General features: G+C 43.2%; 1 protein-coding gene and 1 long non-coding RNA gene across 6 annotated transcripts in view; both read left to right on the top strand.

The window, feature by feature from the left end:
* LOC113940072 (E3 ubiquitin-protein ligase MARCH7-like) overlaps positions 1–14,559 on the top strand; it is a 25,933-nt gene extending 11,374 nt beyond the window's left edge. For 3 of the 5 annotated variants that reach the window (XM_027631148.1, XM_027631149.1, XM_027631147.1), the window contains exons 4-10: positions 1,784–1,946; positions 3,566–3,700; positions 5,348–6,464; positions 6,727–6,896; positions 8,128–8,237; positions 9,605–9,718; positions 13,443–14,559. In XM_027631148.1, coding sequence (XP_027486949.1) covers positions 1,784–1,946; positions 3,566–3,700; positions 5,348–6,464; positions 6,727–6,896; positions 8,128–8,237; positions 9,605–9,718; positions 13,443–13,628 — 1,995 coding nt within the window. In that variant the 3' untranslated portion in view covers positions 13,629–14,559. Of the gene's footprint in view, positions 1–1,783; positions 1,947–3,565; positions 3,701–5,347; positions 6,465–6,726; positions 6,897–8,127; positions 8,238–9,604; positions 9,719–11,505; positions 11,555–13,442 lie in introns of all 5 variants that reach the window. The other 2 variants (XM_027631150.1, XM_027631151.1) reach the window with 2 other exon arrangements.
* A 5,527-nt stretch (positions 14,560–20,086) lies between these two features.
* On the top strand, positions 20,087–22,888 carry LOC113940073. Its single transcript, XR_003525402.1, has 3 exons — positions 20,087–20,192; positions 21,360–21,398; positions 21,943–22,888. It is a non-coding gene; the product is annotated as an uncharacterized LOC113940073 (long non-coding RNA).
* The last annotated feature ends 8 nt before the right edge of the window (positions 22,889–22,896 follow it).

Consider the following 22,896-nt stretch of genomic DNA (forward strand, 5'->3'; position numbering starts at 1 on the left):
GAAACTCCAGGTTTATATATTCTCCAGCTCAGGCAGGAATGTTCAGTCCCTCCCCCAGAGCGGGGAATTCTATAAAAGGATGCTCAGTCTTTCCCTCAGAGTGGGGAATTCCACAAAAGGGCATGAGGACAGGAACATCCCCCCACCTCACAGGCCTCTACTGACAACAGTTTCTGGGCAATGGCATGGAGGGCTATAGAATACACAGTTTTAGGCTACACCCATCCAGTGATGAATCAGTCCCAGCTGTTCTAACTAGGACAAACTCCAAAAATAAAGTAGGTAGTTTGTGCCATACTTATACATTGTAGAGTGACAGTAAAACACTTCAAATTGCTGTAGCAATATTAAGGTGGGAAAAGCAGAAAACTGCAAGCAACTTTGATGGGATGGTAGTGAACAAGTAAAAATTCTGCTCATTTTCTGGATACATAAGAGTACTCACATCTTTAAAGAGATATTTGTTTTCTTAGTGACTTGTAGGTAAAGACACTGAGATAATGGGGAGGGAGGAACTAGTGTGCACGTGCTGGCCTTCAGGGGAAGCTGTGGTCAGTGTACGTAAATGCAAATGGAATCTGTGGTTGTAAGTGGTCTACATACGTAGTTTAATTGGTGCTATAGAGTTTTCAAGATGAAAATCTTTTTTTTTCCCCAGTAAGGTTAATTTTTCTCTTAAATAAAATTTAAGGAGTGACCATTGCAGAAGACATTCAGAAACTTCCACTTCTCAAGTAGTAAACAATTACAAAATAAATGATTCGTTAAGTAGAGGATTCACAAGGGAAAATAACCTACCCTTGTACTTGTTTTTTGTTGTTAGTTTCTGTGTCTCCCTGTCTGTCTTTTATGATGGGATGAGAGAAATACCTAGATACTTTTTATTTTGAAAGTGTTGTGGCTTAAACTTAGTAAAAAACATAATAAAGTAACACCCCACAGCTATAACATATACTCCCGTTTGGTTGATCCCTAAAGGAGCTTGGTTGTAGATAGGTTTTTGGGGAAGACAAAACAGTTCAATTGAGCTTTATGATTGATCTCACCTTTTTTCTTTTTTTTTTTTTTTTTTTTTTTTAATATATGAAAAAATAAACCCCAAACATTTCAAGTAGAAAATGAATGCCTTGGCTGCAAGTAACTGGACAAATAGCTTTATAGGCTATCCCAATTTTTTTTTTAAGTACTGGGGTACTAGTTTCTGAAAACTGTTTTATTTCAGTGCTGTACACTGCAAAAATTGTTTTGTACCTGTTCTTTACTCTGAACTGCTTCAGTAGCTCTTGGGCTTATTGTAATCAAAATATACCTGTTTCGAACAGTTTACTTGAAGCTCACTCCTTAACTAATTGTATTTTAGGTTGGTAAAAAAGAAGTTGGAATGGTTAAACTGTTAAATAAAACAATGTTGCTGATCAATTTTGGCTATGTCTGGACAGCAAGATTATGTTCCCTTGGAGATCTGTAAAGCTATATTTGATTGTGTTGATATTCTTGGCCTCTAAGATCCTATAATATTTTCCCCTGTAAGCCACATCAATCTATAAAGGAAAAATGATACTGAATGTCATAGGAACTGGCTTTTGTTGGTAGGACTGTATTCAGTAAACATGGAAATACTAATCAAGAGTGCAAGCAGAACTCCTGCGTTATTTTTAAAGAAAAGATTTTTGTATCTAAGACTTACTCTGTACTATTTTTGTGAGTTTTACATTATGTACACTTTTGTTCAGTGTAAGCCCATATGAAATACTGTGTAATGTATTTTTTAATGTTATTTCAGTCAGCATCTTCTTCCTCTCATTTTACATCTGGGTGTTACGGTGAGTCTGAGAGAACTCAGGGAGCATATTCAAGACAGCAGCAAGACAGTGATTCAAAGAGACCTAAGCTATCTTATACATCTACCTCTTCTGTGAGAAGTAATGACTTGTCTGCCTTTTCAGGTGAGAGGTTGATTACTTGAGCTGAGTTACATCACAATTGTCTGAGTAGTGAGATCAGGTTTTATCAAGTTTTAAAAGATTTGCTTTGAAATAGTATACCTTTATTATTCTTAAATAATAAAACCTTATGCCTATCGGAAGAGTATGTTCATAATGACAGCAGTATCCCAAGTACCAAGAATGCTCTTAACATGGTCTTTTGAAGACCCAGCTGTACTCATGTAATTTCAGAATTATTACCTGTACCCATTCCATTTGCAGTAAAGCTGAACCTCGTGGCTCAAGTATGTCTTAATTGGTTAATATTTCAAGGAAAGAATGAGTGCAGCTGCTCTTATTTCATGAGTCTAATTGTCTTGGTACATCAGTGTGTGCCAGGGAGCGCAGAAAAGAAATCTTTACCATATTTAGCAATATGTTCCAAGCACAGTGTCATGGCTGGTTAGAGCACTGTGGGTAGGGGTCAGGAAGAAAGTTCTTTTTTTTAGCAGGGCCTAAATTCATTCTATAGGCCACACAAAAAGAAATTTTTGAAGAGCTCTTATGTGAAAACCTGAGATTTTCATTAAAGCTATCTTAAAGTAAGCTGGTGAAACTTCGATAGACAGGATTTAGTCAATATGCCAACGAAAGTCTAAAGCTAAAGAAAGTAACGGTCAAAAACTTACACTAAAAGTATTTCTAGAACATTTTGAAACAGACCGTTAGTTTCATTCAGATTACCCTTAAGAGCATGGATTAATGTTATTTTTATATCTCCTTATGGTATGGAACCTCACAGCCATCCAAATAAAAATAAGTTCTTGCTTAAAACCTAGTATTAATGATGCTTTCTTACTCTGTTAATAAGATGGCAACTGTTAACATATCTCACTGTGGAGTAGGACTGTTAGTCTTTCCATTTCTAGATTGGTCGGTCATTACGCTGCTGACCAATGAATGCTTCAGTTATATTTCTAAGTTAGCAATGAACAAAATCAAGGTGAATTTTTCAGAACCATTGAAGAACACTCTTTTGGAACAAGAATTTTGTTCACAGCTGAAGTGTGTACAGTTCCCTATGTGGTTGTTGGAGCTGTTTGTAGAAAATAAGATCCCTTTTGACACTGAATTGTTTTACTCTGTAATAAATACAGTATTAATAATTGTTCTTAAAATTGTGTCTAAACTACATTTAAGCTTCAGCTATCTTTGTGGAAAATGAATTTTAGAAGCATTTAAGTAGCATCAAGTAAAAATGGCAGCATTTACTAAGTCTCAAGCTGCTGTTTTTGCTATATTGTGAAACCTGTGTAAGAACTAGCTACCATTAGGAAGCAAGATGCTACTTCTTTTCCTCCGCTGTCCTATATGAGTGTTAACAGGTCTGACTCTTCACAAAACTATTATTACTTTTCGTTTGGTTTAGCTTTCAGAACTAACTCACTGCAAGATTAAGTGCGTGCCAGGATCAGCAGAGTGCTGCTTATTCTGGGCTTTATATTTGCCACTGGCCACTTAATCAGTTTAATGGTAATGTTAAACTCACTGTTGATATGGAATAACAACAATGCATGTGCAAGTGCCAGCTTTAATGGATGATTACCAAAATAGGGGATTTATTTGTTTATTCTTTCTAGATTCCTCATGGAGATGCAGTAGGATTCCTAGATCTTCATCGGTGATGCGAAGAGAGTTAGAAAGACGAACAGATCTGTCTGTTAACAATGTGGTGGATCCGACCTACAGAAACAGTGACTTTTCACCTTCAACATGTATGTATTGTGCAACTGAAAGCTTGTAAACCTACAGTTTGTATGCCTTCTAGTTTCTGAACATGTTTATAGAATCACAGAATGATTTGGTTTGGAAGGGATCTTTAAGCTCATCTTGTTCCAACCCCCTGCCATGGTTAGGGATACCTCTCACTGTACCAGTTTGCTCAAAGCCACGTCCAGCCTGGCCATGAATGCTTCCAGGGATGGCACATCCACAACTTCTCTGGGCATGTTAATATTGTACTCAAAACACCCAAAATATCTTTTTAATTTTAAGGTATCCTTTTAAATAAGGTTAGTTGGCCACTTAGCATGCATTGACCAAACCACCAAAGGATGTATGAGTGGTCTACCTTGTAGATGCATTCAGTCATATGAAAGTGGTATGGGTGCTCACCACTGTAACTGTGTGATTAGTTAGTAGGGCTCTTTTCTACTTTGTGTTAAGATCACTTTGTATTTAGGTATGGGAAAAGAAATAATGTTAATTTGACCCAGGAAACTTTTTTCTTAAAGGTGCGCATGGTATATCTCTTTTCATTAGGGTTCTCAAATGGGTATTAGGGAAAACCACTAGACCACTGAAAATAAAAAGGAATGAATGAATACTTCACATGAGGCAAGAGGTTTGTCTCATGGCAAATGCTGGGACTAGTAAGGACTTCTGTGCTGTAATTTTCACTTTCTGTTCAGCGTGTTGTGGCCTTCTAGAGTTTTTTCTGGGGGAAACTCATCATCAGTCTCGATCTGCCACCTTTTGCAGATGTATTCAGTGGTGGTTTTTAATGCAGAAATTTAAAAAAATGTCATTTTTATAATTATAGAAGATAACCAGAAAAGCTAAAAACTGGTTCCAGATTTCAGCCTGCAGTCTTACCTCAGAAGAGGAGTATGTTTTAATGTCATCATACTCTACACTTCTTTATTAAAGTGGACAGTTCAGATTACCTGGTAGAGCCTAATGAGAGAAGTGGATAAGTGAACAACCTTGCTTTGTACTGTCCATGCTGCATTTCTAGCAGTAGTGCTGATATTAAGTGCTATAAAAATAACTTGTGACTGTGTTCCCTACTGTGTAATCAAAACCGTATGGTGGATGCTTGGCATCTGTGCAGATGTTTCTTTAGTTAGAATCTGCCAGATGCATAAACCTCAGCTTCAGCAATAAATGGTGATTGCAATGCAGAACCCATAGAAAAAAGTTACCAAAACTACGAACATGAAAGGTTTCAATTCCGGAATCATAGAGAGCTTCTGTTTCCTACCTTCATCTACCTATGCTTGTTCTTCCTCCCCCCTTTTCCCACCCCCAGCCCCCAAATCTAGCCATTTGAGGAGGGAGACTAGCTGATTTTAACCACCTCAAACGATTCATGTAGTGTTAATTACAGTTCAGCTGCAGTGGAATTCTTCTCAGTGTGTTGAGGTACTTAGTATTTACAGAAAATACACTTGTAAGAATTGTAGAATGTTTTGGGTTGGAAGGGACCTTTAAAGTCCATCTAGTCCAATCCCCCTGCAATGAGCAGGGACATGTTTAACTAGGTCAGGTTGCTTGGAGCCTTTTTGAACCTGACTGTGAACGTTTCCTGATGTGTTAGAGCACATAACGTCATAGCGTTTTCCTCTGCTTTTCTACAACAGATCTTCAAGACAGGCCTGCCTCTTCATATGCAGAGGGAGCAAGACCAAAAGAAAATTCCTTAAGCACTTTGAGGCTGAATGCGTCCGTGAACCACCAGTTGCCTTCTGATCGTCAGCCATCTTTTTTCAACAGAGACTCTAATATGAGCTCTTCGAGATCCAGCTATTCTTCGAGACAAAGGAGAAATGAATTGGAATTTCCCCAGAGGAGTGTGCAGCCAGCATTTTCGCTTACTGCCATTAGAGATGAAACCCCTTCCTCAAGTGGTTCTGAAAGGGTTTTATCTTCCCAGAGGTCACTGAATGAGCCTGCAGCTGACAGTGAAGGGAGGCGCACAACCAGGCAGCTGCTGTCCCGTTTAGCATCTAGTATGTCATCTACGTTTTTCTCTCGAAGGTCGAGCCAAGACCCATTGCATACAAGATCATTAGGCTCTGAAGAATCAACGGTGGTCCCAAGAGTTCAGGCTTCTACTCTGTCGAGTAGTAATGGAGCTGCAACTCCGGAAGTTCCAGGACTTCAGTCATCTGAAGCTTCTCAGGGGTTTAGTTTTCTTGGACGAAGATGGGGCTTATCAGCAGTTTCACAGAATCGCAACTCTGATTCAGATGGGGAAAGCTACAGACCAGACTCTGAAAGTAGGAGCACGGGATCCTGGTTGTCATCCTCTTTGAGGAACAGATGTACACCTCTCTTTTCCAGAAGAAGAAGAGAAGGAAGAGATGAATCCGCAAGGATCTCTACCTCTGATACAACTGCTAGATCACAACATGTCTTTAGAAGAAGAGAGTCAGGTGAGGAGACCTCTCTTGAAGCATCAGGTAGCCCTCCTCGGGCTTCTGTTAGCAGACCACCAACACCTGCAGTGTCTGGTATTTCTAGAGCTACTGCCTCCCCACCAGATTCAGCCCACAGTAGAAGAAGTTCTGGAATTCTGCCCGGTTCTCTCTTTCGCTTTGCAGTGCCTCCAACATTAGGAAGCAGTCTATCTGACAATCTTATGATAACTGTAGATATTATACCCTCTGGCTGGAATCAGTCTGATGGACAAGAAAGTGACAAGTCTAAAGTACCGCCTTCAAGAGATCCAGAAAGACTCCAGAAAATTAAAGAGAGGTAAATTAGTAACTTCTTTTGAGATAGTAAAATGTACCTGTCTTAAGGTGAGAGGGCTTTCTGCACTTGTGACTTTAAAAGAAAACTTTCCTTCAGAGCAGGCAGCAACTCAGTCCCCTGTCACCTGTGTTCTCACTTCTGTCTTTACAGAAGCTCCTTTTAATCCTCTTAGGTTTGAGAACAGTTTGATAAATAGAATTTTCATTATAATAATCTTTCATGAAATGTGTTACAGCGTTATTTGGTATTCCTTCCTATTCAGCCTGCTTTTAGAAGATTCTGAAGATGAAGAGGGTGACTTATGCAGAATCTGTCAAATGTCCTCTGCAAGTTCTGACAACCTTTTAATAGAACCATGCAAATGCACTGGAAGTCTGCAATATGTTCACCAGGAGTGCATGAAAAAATGGCTGCAGTCCAAGATTAATTCAGGTAAAGCAGACTAGACCAAGGTAGACTGCCGGTTGTATAGGGACGCCTATCAGAGGGATTGCACTTACTGAGGTATTTAGTTGAAAAATGAGCAGTGGGGACAAACAACAGTGTGGCACTTCCAGACTTACTGTGCGTCTGTGCAACTTCTCATGTGAGTAGTTCCAAGAACTGTATTTGTTGTTCAGAGAATTATTAGGGTTGTCTACTAAGGTATTAGACAAAATCTAACATTGTAGAAATGTAGTTTTAGAACTACTCTGTCACTTTGGTGGTACCGCTTGGGGTGGAGTTTGCTCCCCACCCTTCCTTATGAGTATGATTGTGCTTTTTTGTAAGACTTACATAGCCAAGCAGACTGTAGCAGAGCGATAAGAATTTGAAAATCCAGAAATGTTTTTCAATTGTAACTAGACTTAAGTACTTTATTTTTTTTAAACATACTAGCTCTTGCTCAAGGCACTTTAAAACAGCTTGTTCAAAAACTGCTTCGAAGTGTGTATATAATTTTTTAAGAAACACTTCAGACATTGCACACTGGGTAAAAATTTTTGTAATAAATTGATTAACCAGTTTGTAACTGTTATCTGCAGTATTCTTAAGACTTAAAAATAGGTGGCTTGGTAGAAGACACAAAAAGCATGGAATACGTTTTACCAAAGGAAGGTGCTAGCATCTGTTTGCTTTTTTACTCAGTATCAGAGGACATGCATCAGAGTAGGGATGTACTGGAAGCCTCAGCCTATAGAAGAAATTAATTTGAATTTAACTATGTAAAGACATAAATCCACCATCAACTTACTTTGTTCGTCTTATTGCTTGTGGAGCAACTTGTTTTAAAACTGGTACTTAAGACAAAATGTTACTCTGACAATAACTTTAAGCTGTTTTGGTATATTCATTCTTACTTTTGTGTGCATTTGGATTACACGTTAGAATTCAAAAAGCCCAAGAAGTGATTTTATGCCAGACTTGCAGTAAGAGGCTTGTCACATCCAGAATGAATGTGAGGCAAAATAGGTGCAGCTGTATAGAGAACAAACATTCCACAGCATTTAAAATCTGACAGTAGCAGATGTCACTACATTCATGTTAGAGGCTTTCTTTTCTTCTAACCTTGCTCTGCAAAATAAAGCCAAAAATTATACTTAGAGTTTGCAATGTTTATACGATTGTACCATAGGTTGTTGAAACTTGACACTGAGTTTCCCTTTGCCCCCCTCCTCACCAGGTTCTTCTTTGGAAGCAGTGACAACTTGTGAATTGTGCAAAGAGAAGTTGCATCTGAACCTGGAAGACTTTGACATTCATGAACTCTATAGGGCACATGCAAATGAACAAGTTAGTATATTTTACTTAATTTGGTAAGTGTTGGTTTAGTGCTGAGAGGGCAGCCTTCTTTAGAGAAGGCAAATGCATCTCTATTTCAGAAGGACTGTTATGCGTAGAAAGTAATGTCAACATGGAACAGATTTTTCTCCTCAATATTCAGACCAATTCTGTCTTCCTGCTGTGCTTCCTATAGCTGAACTTTCAGTAAGTGTAATGTATCTTTTTTCTTAGTTGCAGATCTCTGCCATCTAGCTTTGCAGCCTCTTGTCTCTGTCACATAGGTGCAGTGTGAATTCTGTTACGATTAGATTGAATTTCACATTGTCATGAGCTGTCTTTGCTTTTAGCTGCTTTTAGCTAAACACACTTAGCAGTTGTTTTAAATGTACCATTACAAACTTTTTTTGTTTCATTAAAGTGATAGAAACTAACCTATTTTCTAACAGCTTCTGACTGCTCCTTCAAGTTGTTTCCTAAATTAAAAATAATCAAAGGCCCATTAGTGTTACTCTTGTTATATAAAATACAGTATCTTAGAACCACTGGATTGTGTAGTATTAAAAGTGAGTAAATAATATAAAACTGGTGTTTTTAATTAACTTTATTCAGAGAGTTTTCCTTGTTCTCTGGGTTGTATTCTGAGAATATATAAAGACTAATGGTATAAGCCTACCTTAGAAGTTGAAAGAAAATACCAGGTGACATCAGTTTTGGGGGAAAGCATCATCCTCTAATTTTTTTTATTATTTAGAGTAAGTTCTTACCCTAGTACTCTATCACTTGGGACAGACTGAAATTTTCTTGGCTTTCTTGAGGGTGCCATCATCTTATGTTTTAATACTACTGATTATTGGTTACTGTCACTATACTTTAATAGAAATAAGAGCTTTGAAATTTTTTCCTAAAGAGTCGACTAAATTACCTGTTCAGTGCTAACATTTTTAAAGATTTTCTTTATCTTGGGGAAAGGAATTTCTCAAAATATTTATAACATCATAGCATTCTTAAAATATATATATTCCTTTATTTTGGCTTTCTGTAAAGCATTGGAATCACGGAGAAGAAGCCAGAAATATTCATTAGTGATATAATACTCGTGATTCTTTCCTCTAAACTAATCATGCTGACTGAGATTTAATTTGTAGAACTCTATTTATCTTCAAGGGTAACATGTTAAATCTGGGGTGGGTGGGAAGAACCAGAAGTGTAAACAGCTTTTCAGTAATTAAAATTTTTTTGTATTTCCCTAATTCTCTTGGAACAAGTAGAGATAAATATATAATGATTCCAGTAAAATCTCATTCTTATTCTACTTTTCGAATCATATATGCAGACATATTACTGACATTCTGAATGTTTCTTTGATCTCCTTTAAGGCAGACTATGAATTTATCAGCTCTGGTCTCTACCTTGTAGTGTTGTTACACTTATGCGAGCAGCGCTTTTCTGATATGTTAGGAACTGCCAACGAGGCCAGCACACGTGTCAGAGTAAGTATGCAGTGATTTTCTGGCAGGGATTGTTACCTTGAGTGACATAGGAGCTAGATACCCAAGAAATATGTTTTTTAAAAAACTTTTAGGTCTAAAATGGGCTGGGCTTGTCAGTGCACTAACACTGTGTTTAATTTGAAACTCGAGGTACTGCGTTATTGCAGTTACTGTGCTGCAGAATGCTTTTTGTCAAGGTTGTTGGTCATTCGTTGGTTTGCATGTACGTTGTCGTGATCTTTGGGAACTTGGGCAAAACTGGAAGGTTAACCTCTCCCTGTACAAAACGTGCAGTTAAGAACGTTGGACTACCTGATTTAATTGTTCTCATTATGCCAGTCTACATTGCAGAGGTCTAGAACTTGCAGTGGTTGTCTCATGGACTATGCCTAAATCTGTACTTGACTATGAAGGTTGTGAAACAGACCATAGCTATAGTAGGACTTCTTTGGCATTAGTCCAGACTCCTGTTAGTCGTGTTTGACTGTACTCTTGTCACTTAAATGGCTTGGCATAGAAACCTGGTAAGTGCACATTTTACAAGTAAGAGATCAGCATACAGAGTTCTTTCTGCATAGTGACTCACTCAGAAATCCAGTATTCTACGTGTTTATTTGATACTAGATAATGAACTAGCACTCTTAGTCAACTGAGCTCCTTGAAAAGCTGATCATTTCGGGTTTTTTTTACTTGGATACAGAGAAGTGACAATATCAAACTTATCCAATGGGTATTGGAATGGTTGACTGCCAGCAGGCATTAGGCCTTTGGGGAAGAGGCGGGACTGTACTCTAATCTTTGAAGGTCTTAGAACAGTGGTCCTCTTTTCTATGCACTTCTAATGCAGAACTTGTATTCCACCGTCCACAAATGAAATGTGCAGTTTCCCTGGTGCGGGTGTGGAGATATAAAAGACACATAATCTAATAGTAGCCAGCATCCAGTATAGTACAGCTTGAGTGTATTACAGAAGTTGTTTTTACTGGATTTTTGTCAGAGAAGGCATTACATACTTCAGTGTGTGACACTGCATTTTAAGCCAGTGAGAGCACCGATGCTGCTGTTTGATACTGAGCATACAAGTAAGCAATGGAGACTCATTTTATCTGCTGTGTCTCAACATCTGGACTTTAACTGAAACAGTGATGTAGATTGCCAGTGATGAAAGAAAGCCACTTGACTGAGACATGTTATTCCTAGGGATTTGGGGGTTGGGTTTTGATACTATATGCTTCCAACATTAAACTACCACCATTGTCTAATAGTAATCCTGGTCTTAAGATTCTAAGTGTAAACAAAAACTTTAACTATATTCATGCATTTTTCATTAATCTCATTAAGTCAAAGGACTCTGTTTTGTCATAATAATGGTGAATTAAATAAAATGAATCCAACTAATGCAAGTCCTTACCATGATTGTTTTTCTGCATTACAGTTTTTAGGTATGGTATTCATTAAACTGGCACTTGTTTATATTTGCTGCTTTCAAAACTGATGTGTTTTACAGACTGTAGAACATGAAGATGATGCCACTAGCTGCTACCAGAAACATTTGACATAAAGTGGAAGCTGAAATTACTGTGCAGTAGCAATTTGAAGTCTAATGTGTGGGGATTTATATTAAATTTTGCACTGATTTTTGTAAGTTGGGCAAATGGGTTAGGGTAACCGATATATGGCATGAAGCTTTGGGATGTCAAAAGTGAAGAAAACTTTGCTAACTTGTTGCAAATTTCTGCAGATACCTTTGCAACTTTTAAACTACTTTCTCTCTGCCTTGTTTCTAGTTTATTAACCTTGCAAGAACTCTTCAGGCACATATGGAAGATATTGAAAGTAGGTGCTTCCCCTCTTCCCCTCCTCTCCCATTAGATCAACTCGAAGCTAAATGAGTACAATCCTGCTTGCCAAGATTCATGATATGAACACAATTACTGAAAACTTTACTTGACCCAGCAGTGCTTTTTCCATCATCAGTAGCACTATTCCGAGGGGGAACCGGTTTTAATTCTCCATGATTAATTTCCCAACAGCATAGAATTGTTTAGACTACAGAAGTGTTATCTGCTAGTGATTACAAAATTCCTTACTAGTTACAGTTGGTTATTGCAATTCTAATAGTATGTAATTAGGGAATTAGTGGTGGACCTTCAGGTTGTTACCTTTTACAGGAGTCTTAGTAGGACAGAAATATTTAGAGTTGAATTTCACTGCATTTAAGTTACATACTTCTTTTGCCATTTTTTCCTCTTCTCCTTCTTTTTTTTGCCTTCTCCCTTTTCTTTTTTCCATTCACATGCACTTTTTGGTTGTTTGGATTCCTTGATCAGACCTACCACACCTCATGAACGAGATGTAAAGGTTGCCAGTTTTTCATAAAATTCTGTGGTCTATACAGACCCACAAAATGATTCTTCCTAATGCTGTCAGGCTCTGTGTTAGAGAAAAGGTGACAACATTTGAAAAAAAAATCAAAAATTCAAAACTTTATGCTGTCTTCTGGTAAACATATCCTGGATCTATTTCTAGGCATGATGAATAGACAGTAGAAGGGTAGTTGATCTACCTTTTTTTTCCCTAGCATGCGCGTGAATGTCTGTTGGCATTCAAAGTTTGTATATGAATTTTCACTGCATAGGATGCATTTGAAGTACTATAAGGAATGGGGAATGTGTGTGTGTGTGTGTGTGTGTGTGTGTATGAGTTTTAGTTCAAGATGATTATTGCATCAGAGCAAGGTGGGCTAGAGTTCTGAATTAATTCTTAAGTTATGTGCATCCTTATTAGAGTAAAAATTAACCTTAATGAGTGTCATTTTACACCTTAATTTAGTCTATATTTGATTCAGCCTTTAACTTGCAGGTGAGGAATACTGAGTTTTAATTTTATCACTGATGCACTTCAGTTACATTTGTCTGCTAAGAACTGAAGAAGCAAGGAGTCAGGCTTTTCTTCTTTCTGTATTCAAGGGTGGAACAAATTACTTCAGTGTAAATACTTTCTTGCCTGCAGACTTTGCCTAAGAGGACCTACTAAATTCCTGTTACAGACAAGCTAATGCTTTGCAAACGTGATGTAGATGTGTGTACTGACTTTTCTTTCGTAGTCGACAAGTATTTGTCTCTTTAATTCACCTTGCAACAACAAAATCCTATGCACATGTGGGCTTTATGTTCATCTTGCATATGGTGAAAGAACAAGGCTGGAGAGAAAAGCTGCTTCCAAGTAGGCCCCAGTTGCATTAAGCAACAAATATATGTGTATGTATTTAAAAATTTCAGAGTCTTTGTTCAGATGGCTGAATCTTTCAAGATATTTTAGTATCCAAATTGATAACTTTGTGAGTCATTTCTTTCCCTGGTGTTGAGTGCTGCTGTCATGGATTTAATATATCCTCCTCTGACTACTGTTGGAATTAGCCACTGTAAACACTGCATAAAAGTTGAATCTCTGGCTTAATTAGGTTTTCTTCCTTTTACTTTGAGGAAGAAGAGCAGGAGGACACTGCCTTTTGTACTGTTGAGTTTTGATTTGAAAATGCTATATTTTTCAGACATGAGATGCATTTAAGAATTAATCTATGTGGTTACACCAGGTTTGGGTGGGTATTACAATCTGTCATTTATTATTATAAAATTACCTTTATTTCCTCTGCTCATCCTGAAGTGCTTTAATTTCAAAGACCTTTGTCAAGGCTTCTGATTATACTGTGTTGTTCCAACAGCTTCTGAAGATGATTCTGAAGACTGATGCTGGTAGACCTTTCATACTGCAAGAAACAAATGGAATTGCTGCAGAAATGCTGAACTGGCAAGAACAACATCAACATGCATTTGTTTTATTCCTCTCCTTAGTAAAAAGTGCATTGAATATCCCTGTAGTTTTTGAAGCATTGTTGAATTCAAAATAAACTGCTGCACAGTGGAACTCTCAGTGGACTTGAGAACTACTCAGCATGTGTGAGGATTAGATACATAGAAAGCAATTTCCCTTTTTAAATTATGAGGATGATGTGCTTTGTTTTGGAGGACATCAGATTTTGAATATTTAAGGAAGCTTTATCTCCCTTTGTGTTTCCTTCTTACTGTAGTCAGATTTCTGGTTTTGTCTTAACGAGCTTTGCTCCTCTGCTGGCACTAAGTGGTTATAGTGGGTTTCAAGGGGAGGGGGGATGTCCATGTACTGAAATAGATTTTGTTTGGGTGTTCTTAAATGCCTCTTTTGCCGCATCATATAATACCTGATTGCTTCCGTTGTTAATAAATGAACAGGAGGATAAGCAAGATATTGTAGAAATTGTTTGGGTTTTGGTTTATTTGAAGATTATTATTTAACTCAAAAAGCAATAAGAACTTGCAGTGGTCTTTTAATACTTGGTGATGGCTTTTTTATGTACCAGTTTGGAAATTGGAGATTATATTTGATATCATGTGGCTGTTCCATTATGGAATATTGCAGGTGTAAACTCTTGCACTTCAGCATTCCTAGCAGATATGCAACTTGATAAAGACCTGAAGTTGTTCAGTTTAATCAGAGTTTTTTTAGATCCCACCTTCACTGTTCAAAACACTGGTTATCAATGTGTTTTCTAGTGTTGTCACTTCTTTATAAATAAAGACAAAAGAGGTATGCATCTCTACTGGTATTGTCCATTTTATTGAAACATGGATATCTACCAGAACTTACACTTGAAAACGTAGAAAGCTGTAGTCTGTGGTATATCTTTACTAATGTTTATAAATTCTTACGCAGATATTTAAGATTGTTTCTGACCGTTTTGGATTGAAATGCTTTATATGAATGGTGATACAATAAATTCTCATACATGTATTGGAATTGTATTTCTTACAAATCTGTTAGTTTTTTAATTACCACAGTAACAATGTATCTGCAACAACTGCAATATGTTGAAATGCCATGAGTGTAGTTTATTGTTACATTATGAAAAACTAATTTGTGCAGAGGAAAGGATGTGCCTTAACAGCTGAAATGAACTCATGTGATTTTTAACAGTTAACTTTGCTAGTATTACATGATGGCCTATCATCTGTAAGATTTGAAAGAAAATGGAGTGCAACTGAAATGGCACGTTTCTATGCCCATTCTGGTAACCTTAGGCATTGGAATATTCAGTGCCAACACTTAGAAGTATTATTCCAGCAATTAGTTGAAATGGAGCTCTGAGACATTTATCTGAAAAGTGAAGGTTCAGGCATGTGTGAAAATGTTTCTAACTCATTTCTGAAGAAAGTGAATTGAAGTTTATAATAAAAATGTTCAGTCCTTTCTGAGTTAGTTGGTAGAGCTGAATAAAATGTCGTACAGTGAAGCAGTCAGTATTTCATATGCACTCAATAGATTTAGGGTTACAAGGATGAGTTCTGATAACCTAATAAATTGATGACTTGAAGGATATTTTTAATTTTTTTTTCAGTCCTTGTAACAAACAATGTTCCGTGAAGGTGAGCAATGTGAGTAGCTCCACATACAAATTTGGTTGAACTGATACAGGGCTCTGTTGTCCTGCAGCCTTGTTGAGCTTCAATGCAAATGAAGGAATGACATGGGGCAGTATTGTGATGGAATCGGTAAAGGGTGGCGGGTCTGAATGCACCTTTTGGGAAGAATGCCAGCCCCAGCTGCTGCCTCAGAGGAGAGCTCTGCCTTGCAACCCTGGTTCCCTGAGGGGGAGAGGCTGGGAGCAGCCAGGATTAGTCATCTTCCATGTACCCGTGGCCGTGATATCTCTGTCCATGGGACAGCTGTCTGTGAAGCCCTTGAGGGCCCGTGCAAGTGGATATTTCTTAGCACAGTGTACGTGTGTTCAAATGTGCTTTGTGTGCCCATGCGTGCACCTTGTTTGTTCCCTGAGTTTGAGAACATAAGGAATAACCATGACTTGTTGCTGGTTCCAGCAATTCACAGGCAGACTGTGACCCTCAGTGGTGGGCCCAGATCTCCCTAATGAGGCCAGTGATGGCAGATCCGGGTGTGGATGGCATCGTGCTGATGGGAACAAGCTGCAGAATTGAGTGCCTCATCTCATCTTGGGGCCGGTTAAAAGCTGCAGGGATTGGCAGGGCCCAGAGGTGGAGCTCAGTGCCCTAGTGAATCTTTTGGGCTGTGGCTCCTGCAGATGTGCTTGGTGCTCTGATGGACATGCTCCCAGAGTCCATCCTGGGCTTCTGCAGCAGCTTCTGTGTTAAGGGTGAGCGGGAGGGAGTATATTTTTTCATGTTCCAATTCTGACTTCTGCTACAGTATGTGTAGCAGACTGTTGTGTGCTACCCTCCCCTGCCAGGGTGTTTGCTCTGCACTGCCCCGCCTTGTTTCAAGTGTCCTTCCCTCTCCGTTGTTGTGCTCCTCCCACACCTGGTCCCGGGTTGGGCTCCTCTGCCGCTCAGTAGCACTGCAACTAAGAAGGCTGAGCATGTGCAGGGCGGAGGCTCCTGCCCATGTGCATGAGCTCCGCAGTGATGAAGAAGTAATGAATTCCCCCCCCCCCCAAAACAACAAGGCGTGTACGTGAGGGGCACAAAGCGAAGGGCAGAGCGGTGCATGTGCAGCAACGCGCAGGGACTCAGGAAGCTGTACTGCCCCTCCGCTGTCAGTGCTGCCCCTGGAGAGAACCGTGACCAGAGCAAGCACACAAAGGGTTAACAAAGCAGTGGACATTGCCAGAACGGAAGCGAATGTGGCAGGAGGTGAGAGGAAGTGTCTAAAATGTGTGTGGAACCAAAGGTCGCATGACCCAGAACAAGAAAATGATTGAAGAAAAGAAAGCATGTTGAAAGCTGATAGGTGTAAAATGCATACTGTAATTTTATAGGGCCAAGTATTGCTTGTTGATAGGTTGAAGATGCTTAGCTCACAGACCAGAAACAAAACTAGTTCCTCTGTAACTAGAGGCTTGGGAAAGGAAGTCTTGGTGATGGGTAGGCTGGAGAAAAGGTGTGTAGGTAGCTGTGTGTGACATCTGTGTATATCCAGGAAAGCAGTTCTAGTGACATTCACGTTGTTGGGAATGTGCCAGCTCTTGTGCTGGAGTTTTACTATGAAATATTTTAACTCAAAGACTAAAAATAAAGTCAGGTCTGTTGCGGAGTATGTTACACCTGTGCAAAGCTTCCTCCCTCCATTTATTTTCTATTCTGGAGAGCTCAGTCTTGGGTTCCTGGGTGCTTCCTATTAAATGATACCGTGAAAATAATTTTGTACTGAAAGGGAAAAGGAGCTGTCTGTCAGAGTTCAGATGTCCATAATAAAAGTTTTATGCTTTTTCGGTCAGTAAGTCCTAAAATATCTTACAGGAGTACTCCAAGACCTTACTGAGGTAGCAGCATCTCTGCTAAAAGCAGTCGAGGTCCAAGAAGAGACTCAGACAAAACAGGATGAATCAGCATCACTTCTGAGGGTTTTCCAGACTTTCCCAAGGAGCACCAGCAGCGTTGGAACCGGTTCCAGTGAGTCCTGATGTGTTTCTGATGGGTCATGGCTTCAGTCTTGTCCTTTCCCCTGCACCTCCAGTGAGTACTGTCTGAGTTCAGCTGTAAAGAGATTTTCCAGGAAAGAGGAATCTTTCTCAGTCCACGAAGTTGCACTTTGTGAACTTCCCTTCATAGCTGATGCACTTGGCAGGAGAAGTCATCAGCAAGGAGACTTTTTCTTCCTGGGCAGGAAGAAAGGCCAGTGCCCTTCCTCCCCAAGGCCCAGCACAGCAGGGCTCGCAGGAGCTGCTGGTGTGGCTGCTCTTTGGGTTCTCAGCTGTGTCCGTGAGGGGGGTGACCCAGGGCTCCAGGGCAACCAAAAGCCCCAGCATTCCCTGGGCCATTTTGGGAGCCTGAGGTATTGTAGCACTGGGGAAGGGTTTGGTTTTTCCTTTCCTAAGAGTAAAACCACAGGGGGAATATCTTCTCTCGTTGATTTTTGTATATATTTTTTTTTTTTAAAAAAGTTAACGTTGTGTGATTTACCAACTGACTTGCATTGGTTAAGTTGAAAGTGCCAAATAGTTGTAGGGTACAGTTTATTGGTTGTATTTAAGCAGCTTGGTGTTTGTTTAAAATAGGAGGCAATGGAATGTTATGGGGTTTTCCCCCCAATATTTTGAGGTAGTGCCCTGAATTACTTTATTTCTGCCTCCCTCCCAATGCTGGGAAGTTTCCCAGCAGTACCACAGCAGCTCTTGGGCAGTGCAGCTGCCAGAAGTCCCTCTGGACTGTGGGACAGGCAAAAGCCCCATGGCAAAGGAGAACCTGGATTTTGGAGATGGAGAATTTAATGGCATCACTTTGAGCTGTGCCAGTTCATTGAATGCCAAAGGAAAATCCAGGACTCCTCCAGTAGGAGTGTTTTTCCTGGAGGTTTGTAAACACAGGCACAAGATTTTAGCAGAAGGAGACTTCCTGAGATTTGGTGTGGTTTTTCCAGTTCCTCTGTACGTCTTCCCTCTCTCAGCCCCACTGGCCGAGTGGGAGGAGCAGCAGGGGCTGCTGGCCTCTGAGCCTCTCGGGGTTTGCCTTGGAATCCCAAAGCCTGTGCTTGCGTGGGGGTGATGAGGCAAAGGTGACTGTAAATTGTTTTGTTGTGGAGTGTTTTGGGGCCGAGTTAATGCTCTTGGCTTGTTGTGTGTCAATTCCCAGCCTCGGTCAGGGCTTCCCGGGGAGCGTTGCTGTTGCCGCTGCCGCTGCTGCCGCTGCCGCCGCCGGGAGAGAAATCCTTTGGGAAGCCGGGATAAAAACAGCAACTCTGTGAATTGCTCAGCTTTCCCTAGGGAAGGGCAGGTTTTAGGGAAGAAAGGCCCGTACTCGCGAAAGGCGCCGCGGGTCTCGCCAAGTGTGTGTGGGGGGGGGGGCGCGCGGCTGCAGTGCCGCTCCCGGCCGTGTCCGCCAGGCGGCGACTGTGAGGCAGGGCCCGGCGCTCGGGGCGGGCTGGGAAGCGACGCCCGTGGGAAAGCGGCGGTGTTTTGGCCCTGCCGAGCTTTAGCAGTCAACTAAATTGGAGATGTTGTTTTTGAGAGGAAATGAGGCCAAATAAATGCAGAGTTTTGGGTCATTTTTTGGGGTGATTTGGGTCAGTTTTGGGTCAGCTTTTGGGATGATTTGGGTCAGCTTTTGGGGTCAGTTTTGGGTCAGCTTTTGGGATGATTTGGGTCAATTTTTGGGGAGCACTGGGTGTTACTGGGGGTTGTTGGGGAGCACTGGAGAGCACTGGGTGTTACTGGGGAGCACTGGGAGAGAAAATGAAAAATAAAGAGAATAAAAAATAAACGAAATAAAAAAGGAAATATAAAATACAAAAGAAAATAAAAAAATTAAAATCAAAAAAGCTAAAAAGGAAATAAAATGAAAATGAAAGAAAAGAGAAAAAAAAAAAAAAAAAGGGAACCCCTTCTTGGGCACCACGTTTCCTCTCCTCCACCCCCCCTCCCTCCGAACCGTAAATGGCGGAGTCATCACCCCTAAAATGTGAGAAAGGGACCCCAAAATGTGGGTGGGGGAACCCCAGGGAGCCGAAAAAGTGGAGGGGGAGCCGTAGTAAGAAAGCGAAGCCGGGCGGTCGGGCGGCGGGGTGGGGGTTGGAGGGGGAAGCCAAGATGGCGGCGCCGGCGCATGCGCAGTCTTTGGCAAGACGCCGGCGATCACGTGGTAACTAAGGGCGGCCTGGAGCGGGACCGGGGACGCATGCGCAATGGCTCTCGTGCCGGTGCAGCGCTCCCTGCTCAAGGTAAGGGCCGGTTCCGGCGGCACGGCGGGACTTGCGGTCTCCCGTCTCTCCCGGGGTGTGTGTGTGGGGGAAATAACATGAAGATTTTTGGGGCGAAAGCGCAGAAATTAGCGAGGGACGGTAATTTGTGTAAACTCGGTCACCGGAAGTAGAGGGCGACCGGACTGTTTTCGGCGGCGCACCAGAAAAGATGGCGCCGTCCCGGACCGGAAGTGTTGCGAGGCCACCTCGAAAGAAAGATGGCGGCGCCGGTACCGGAAGACCTCCAAGCCCGTACACAAAGATGGCGGGCCCGGCCCGGAAGTCCGCCAAGGCCACACTCAAGATGGCGCCGCCAGGACCGCAGCTTAGCCGAGCCCACACTAAAGATGGCGGCGAGAGGACCCCTTGCCTCGGAGAGGCGTCGATCCTGTTGCCTGACCTCCGCCGCGACCCGGACCCCCGCCCCGCTCCCGCAGCACCGTCTCGCCGCGCCGCTTCCCGCTGTGCAGACAGGGCGGGGCGCTCGGCGGCGCCGGGCGCGGGCGGCAGGTTTGTGGGCGGCGGCAGGCACCGGCGCCCGCAGCCCCCTCTCGGCGCCGCGGCGCGCGAGGACCCCAGGCGCCATTGCCGCACCGCCCCGTTCCCGCTCCCGCTTCCGCTCCCGCTCGGTCCTGCCGTGCCCCGGAGATGCTGTCGGGGCTGCGCCGTCGCTTTTTCCCCCCGGAAGCGACCCACGGCGGCAGATCCGACGGAGATCGTCCCCGGGGTAAGCGGCGGGGGCGCGGCGGGGGCGCGGCCGCTCTTCTGCCTCTCCCGCGGCCGTCGGGCTGCAGGCAGGGGAAGCGACAGGCAAGTTTCTCGCCTCTGCGGAGAAACTTGCACCTGCGTGCCGCCGCAGAGCCGGGTTCGGATGTGCCCTGGCATTGCACACCCCCCCCGGCCCCTTCCCCCCCCCCCGCGGGGAGGGTCTGCGCTGCCTCGGGGACCCTGTCTGTGCCAGCGGGAGAGAGAAATGCTTTGGGAAGCTGGGGTGGAAACAGCAACTGTGTGAATTGCTCAGCTTTCCCTAGGGAAGGGCAGGTTTTAGGGAAGAAAGGCCCGTACTCGCGAAAGGCGCCGCGCGTCTCGCCGAGGGGGGGGGGCGCGCGGCTGCAGTGGCGCGCGCGGCTGCAGTGCCGCTCCCGGCCGTGTCCGCCAGGCGGCGACTGTGAGGCAGGGCCCGGCGCTCGGGGGCGCCCTTGCAAGCGACGCCCGTGGGAAAGCGGCGGTGTTTTGGCCCTGCCGAGCTTCTCCGACCTTAAATCCGGAGTCGGAGGCGCCCTAAGGATGCCTTGGGCTTGAGGGAGTGTGCCCCTTCTGAGTTCAGCAGGCGTTCGGTGAATTTGGGCTTCTGCGGGGGAATTCAGTCCGGTGTCGTGGTTTTCTGTTTGTTTCCATCCCCGGGACAGTGACCCAAATGTTCTTTTTCCCCTCGCCGTGGGCACTCTGAGGAGACCAAAGGTCCAGAGTTCTGCCGGTGACTTGGCTTGCGTTGCCAGTCCGATTCCCAGAATCGAATAGGGACGGAGATTCCTCCCGGACAAAAGGGGCCACCGCAGAAAGCTCTGGCTGCCCCCGGAGTGCCCGGGCTGGCCCAGCACCTGGCAAAACCTCTTAGGGAAAAGGCAAGGAACAACTGCGGTTGTTCTACCGTTTCTTTAGCCAGGGACTGGAACACAGACAAAATCAAGGTGGTCTTTGACCTGTGCAGGGTCCGAGCATTTTTCAGCCTTCCTTAGCCTTCCTCATTCTCACCCTCTGAAAAGCTGGAAGACTTTAACATCTGGATACGCACCTGCAGCTGTGCAAATTAATGTAGTTTCTTTTAGGAAAGGAAGGTGAAGTTTTCCTGTTGTGAGCCTAAATACCGAGTCTGCTCTGCTTTTTCAGTCAGGTGACGAAGCTTATGGAAAAAAAGACCAAAGGCCTTGAGGTGAGTCCATTCTACCGAGTTCTGCTTTTCTGGGATCGGTTTGGGAAAATCACATGAAATTCTAAAAAGCTTCTCTCCGTGTTTTTTAGTTGTTTTTTCGGCCTTGGTCTAAGGTTCATGTAGAAAAGGGCATAGAATTATTAGAACAGAGAAACGCGACTTTCTCGGGAGAGACGGAAGAAAAGTCTGCTGATTCCAGTTCTGCTTTTCTTGTCTTCCCTTAGACTGTTGTTTTCTCTCCCCTGCTGTTCAAATAGGCAGCAATTAATTCCTCTGCTGAAGAGTTTGCTGTACCAAGTGTCTGTCAAATTGATGCCTTCAACTCAAGATAGCACCTGCTCCCTAGTTACCAAAAGTTCCTCCCAGGAAATTTTCAGGCGTGCCCATAGATCTCCTCGCTGTTTGTTTGGGAGAACAGGGTTTTCTCATCTGTAACAGAAGAGTCGTGGCATTTGCTGTTGAATGCCGGTGGCAGTCTAGTCAGAAGAGGAGCCCGTGCTTCACTAATTTTCCCTTTTTGTCCTTCGGGGTGACTTCTTACCAGGGATGTTCTTCTTGACCCCCCGGGGCAAACGGAGGCGTTCGCCTGGTCAGCGTCAGGAGCCATCCTAACTGAGGCCCTGCTGGGTAAGTGCTTTTCGTGTGACTGGCCGGCGAAGCTGTCTGTGGGAATGACCTGGCTATTGCTCGGTGCAGTCCTAATTAAGGTGTCTTTTACTCCGTGTTCCCAGGCTCCCTCTTTCCCTTCGGTCGCCGTGGATGTGCCGGACGCCTCTGGCAGGACTGAGCCTGCGGCTTTTATGTCCAGCGTGCCTGCAGGTAAGAAAAGCTGGGAGTGCAGTCCCTCTGCTTTGATTGCTGTGCCTCTTTGGTAGGGATTTTGGAGGGGAATCCCGGAGCGATTTGGTTTGAAGGGGACCTTCAAAGGCCACCCCGTCTTCCGTGGGCAGGGACACCTTCCACTGTCCCCGGTTGCTCCGAGTCCCATCCAGCCCGGCCTGGAACACTTCCAGGGATGGGGCAGCCTCGGCTTCCCTGTGCAGTGTGCTCTGATAGCTCTCCGCTGGCGTGGTGAAAAATGTTGTCAGCGTGTTTTGTTGGACGACGGGAAGCAGGACCGGGGTGAAAATGACATTCTCTTAGGTGCTGGGACGAGGAGGACTCGTGCGGGCACCTCCAGAGACAGCGGGGACGGGAGCGTGCTGCGGAGAAGGAAAGTTCCAGGTGGTGGGTGCTGAGAAATTTGTCCTTGCCTTGCCCTGTGCTCTGCACTTAGCAATGGGTCAAGTGCAGAAGTTTCCTGGGGACCCTGGAAAATGATGCCGGGTCTGCTAAGAAAAGTGGGGCCAAAAGAGCAGGACCTGGGTCTGCGAGCGTGGGAGGAACAAGGGAGGGGTCATCCTCTGCCTCCAGGAGGGAGGGCAGCAGGAAAGGCCCCGGACTAAAGCACTGAAGTGCCGTTCCCCAGGGAGCCCCTGCCCAGCACTGAGCTTGCTCC

The sequence above is a fragment of the Corapipo altera genome, unplaced genomic scaffold (genome assembly GCF_003945725.1).
Source record: "Corapipo altera isolate COAL_440 unplaced genomic scaffold, ASM394572v1 130558, whole genome shotgun sequence".
NCBI lineage: Eukaryota > Metazoa > Chordata > Aves > Passeriformes > Pipridae > Corapipo > Corapipo altera.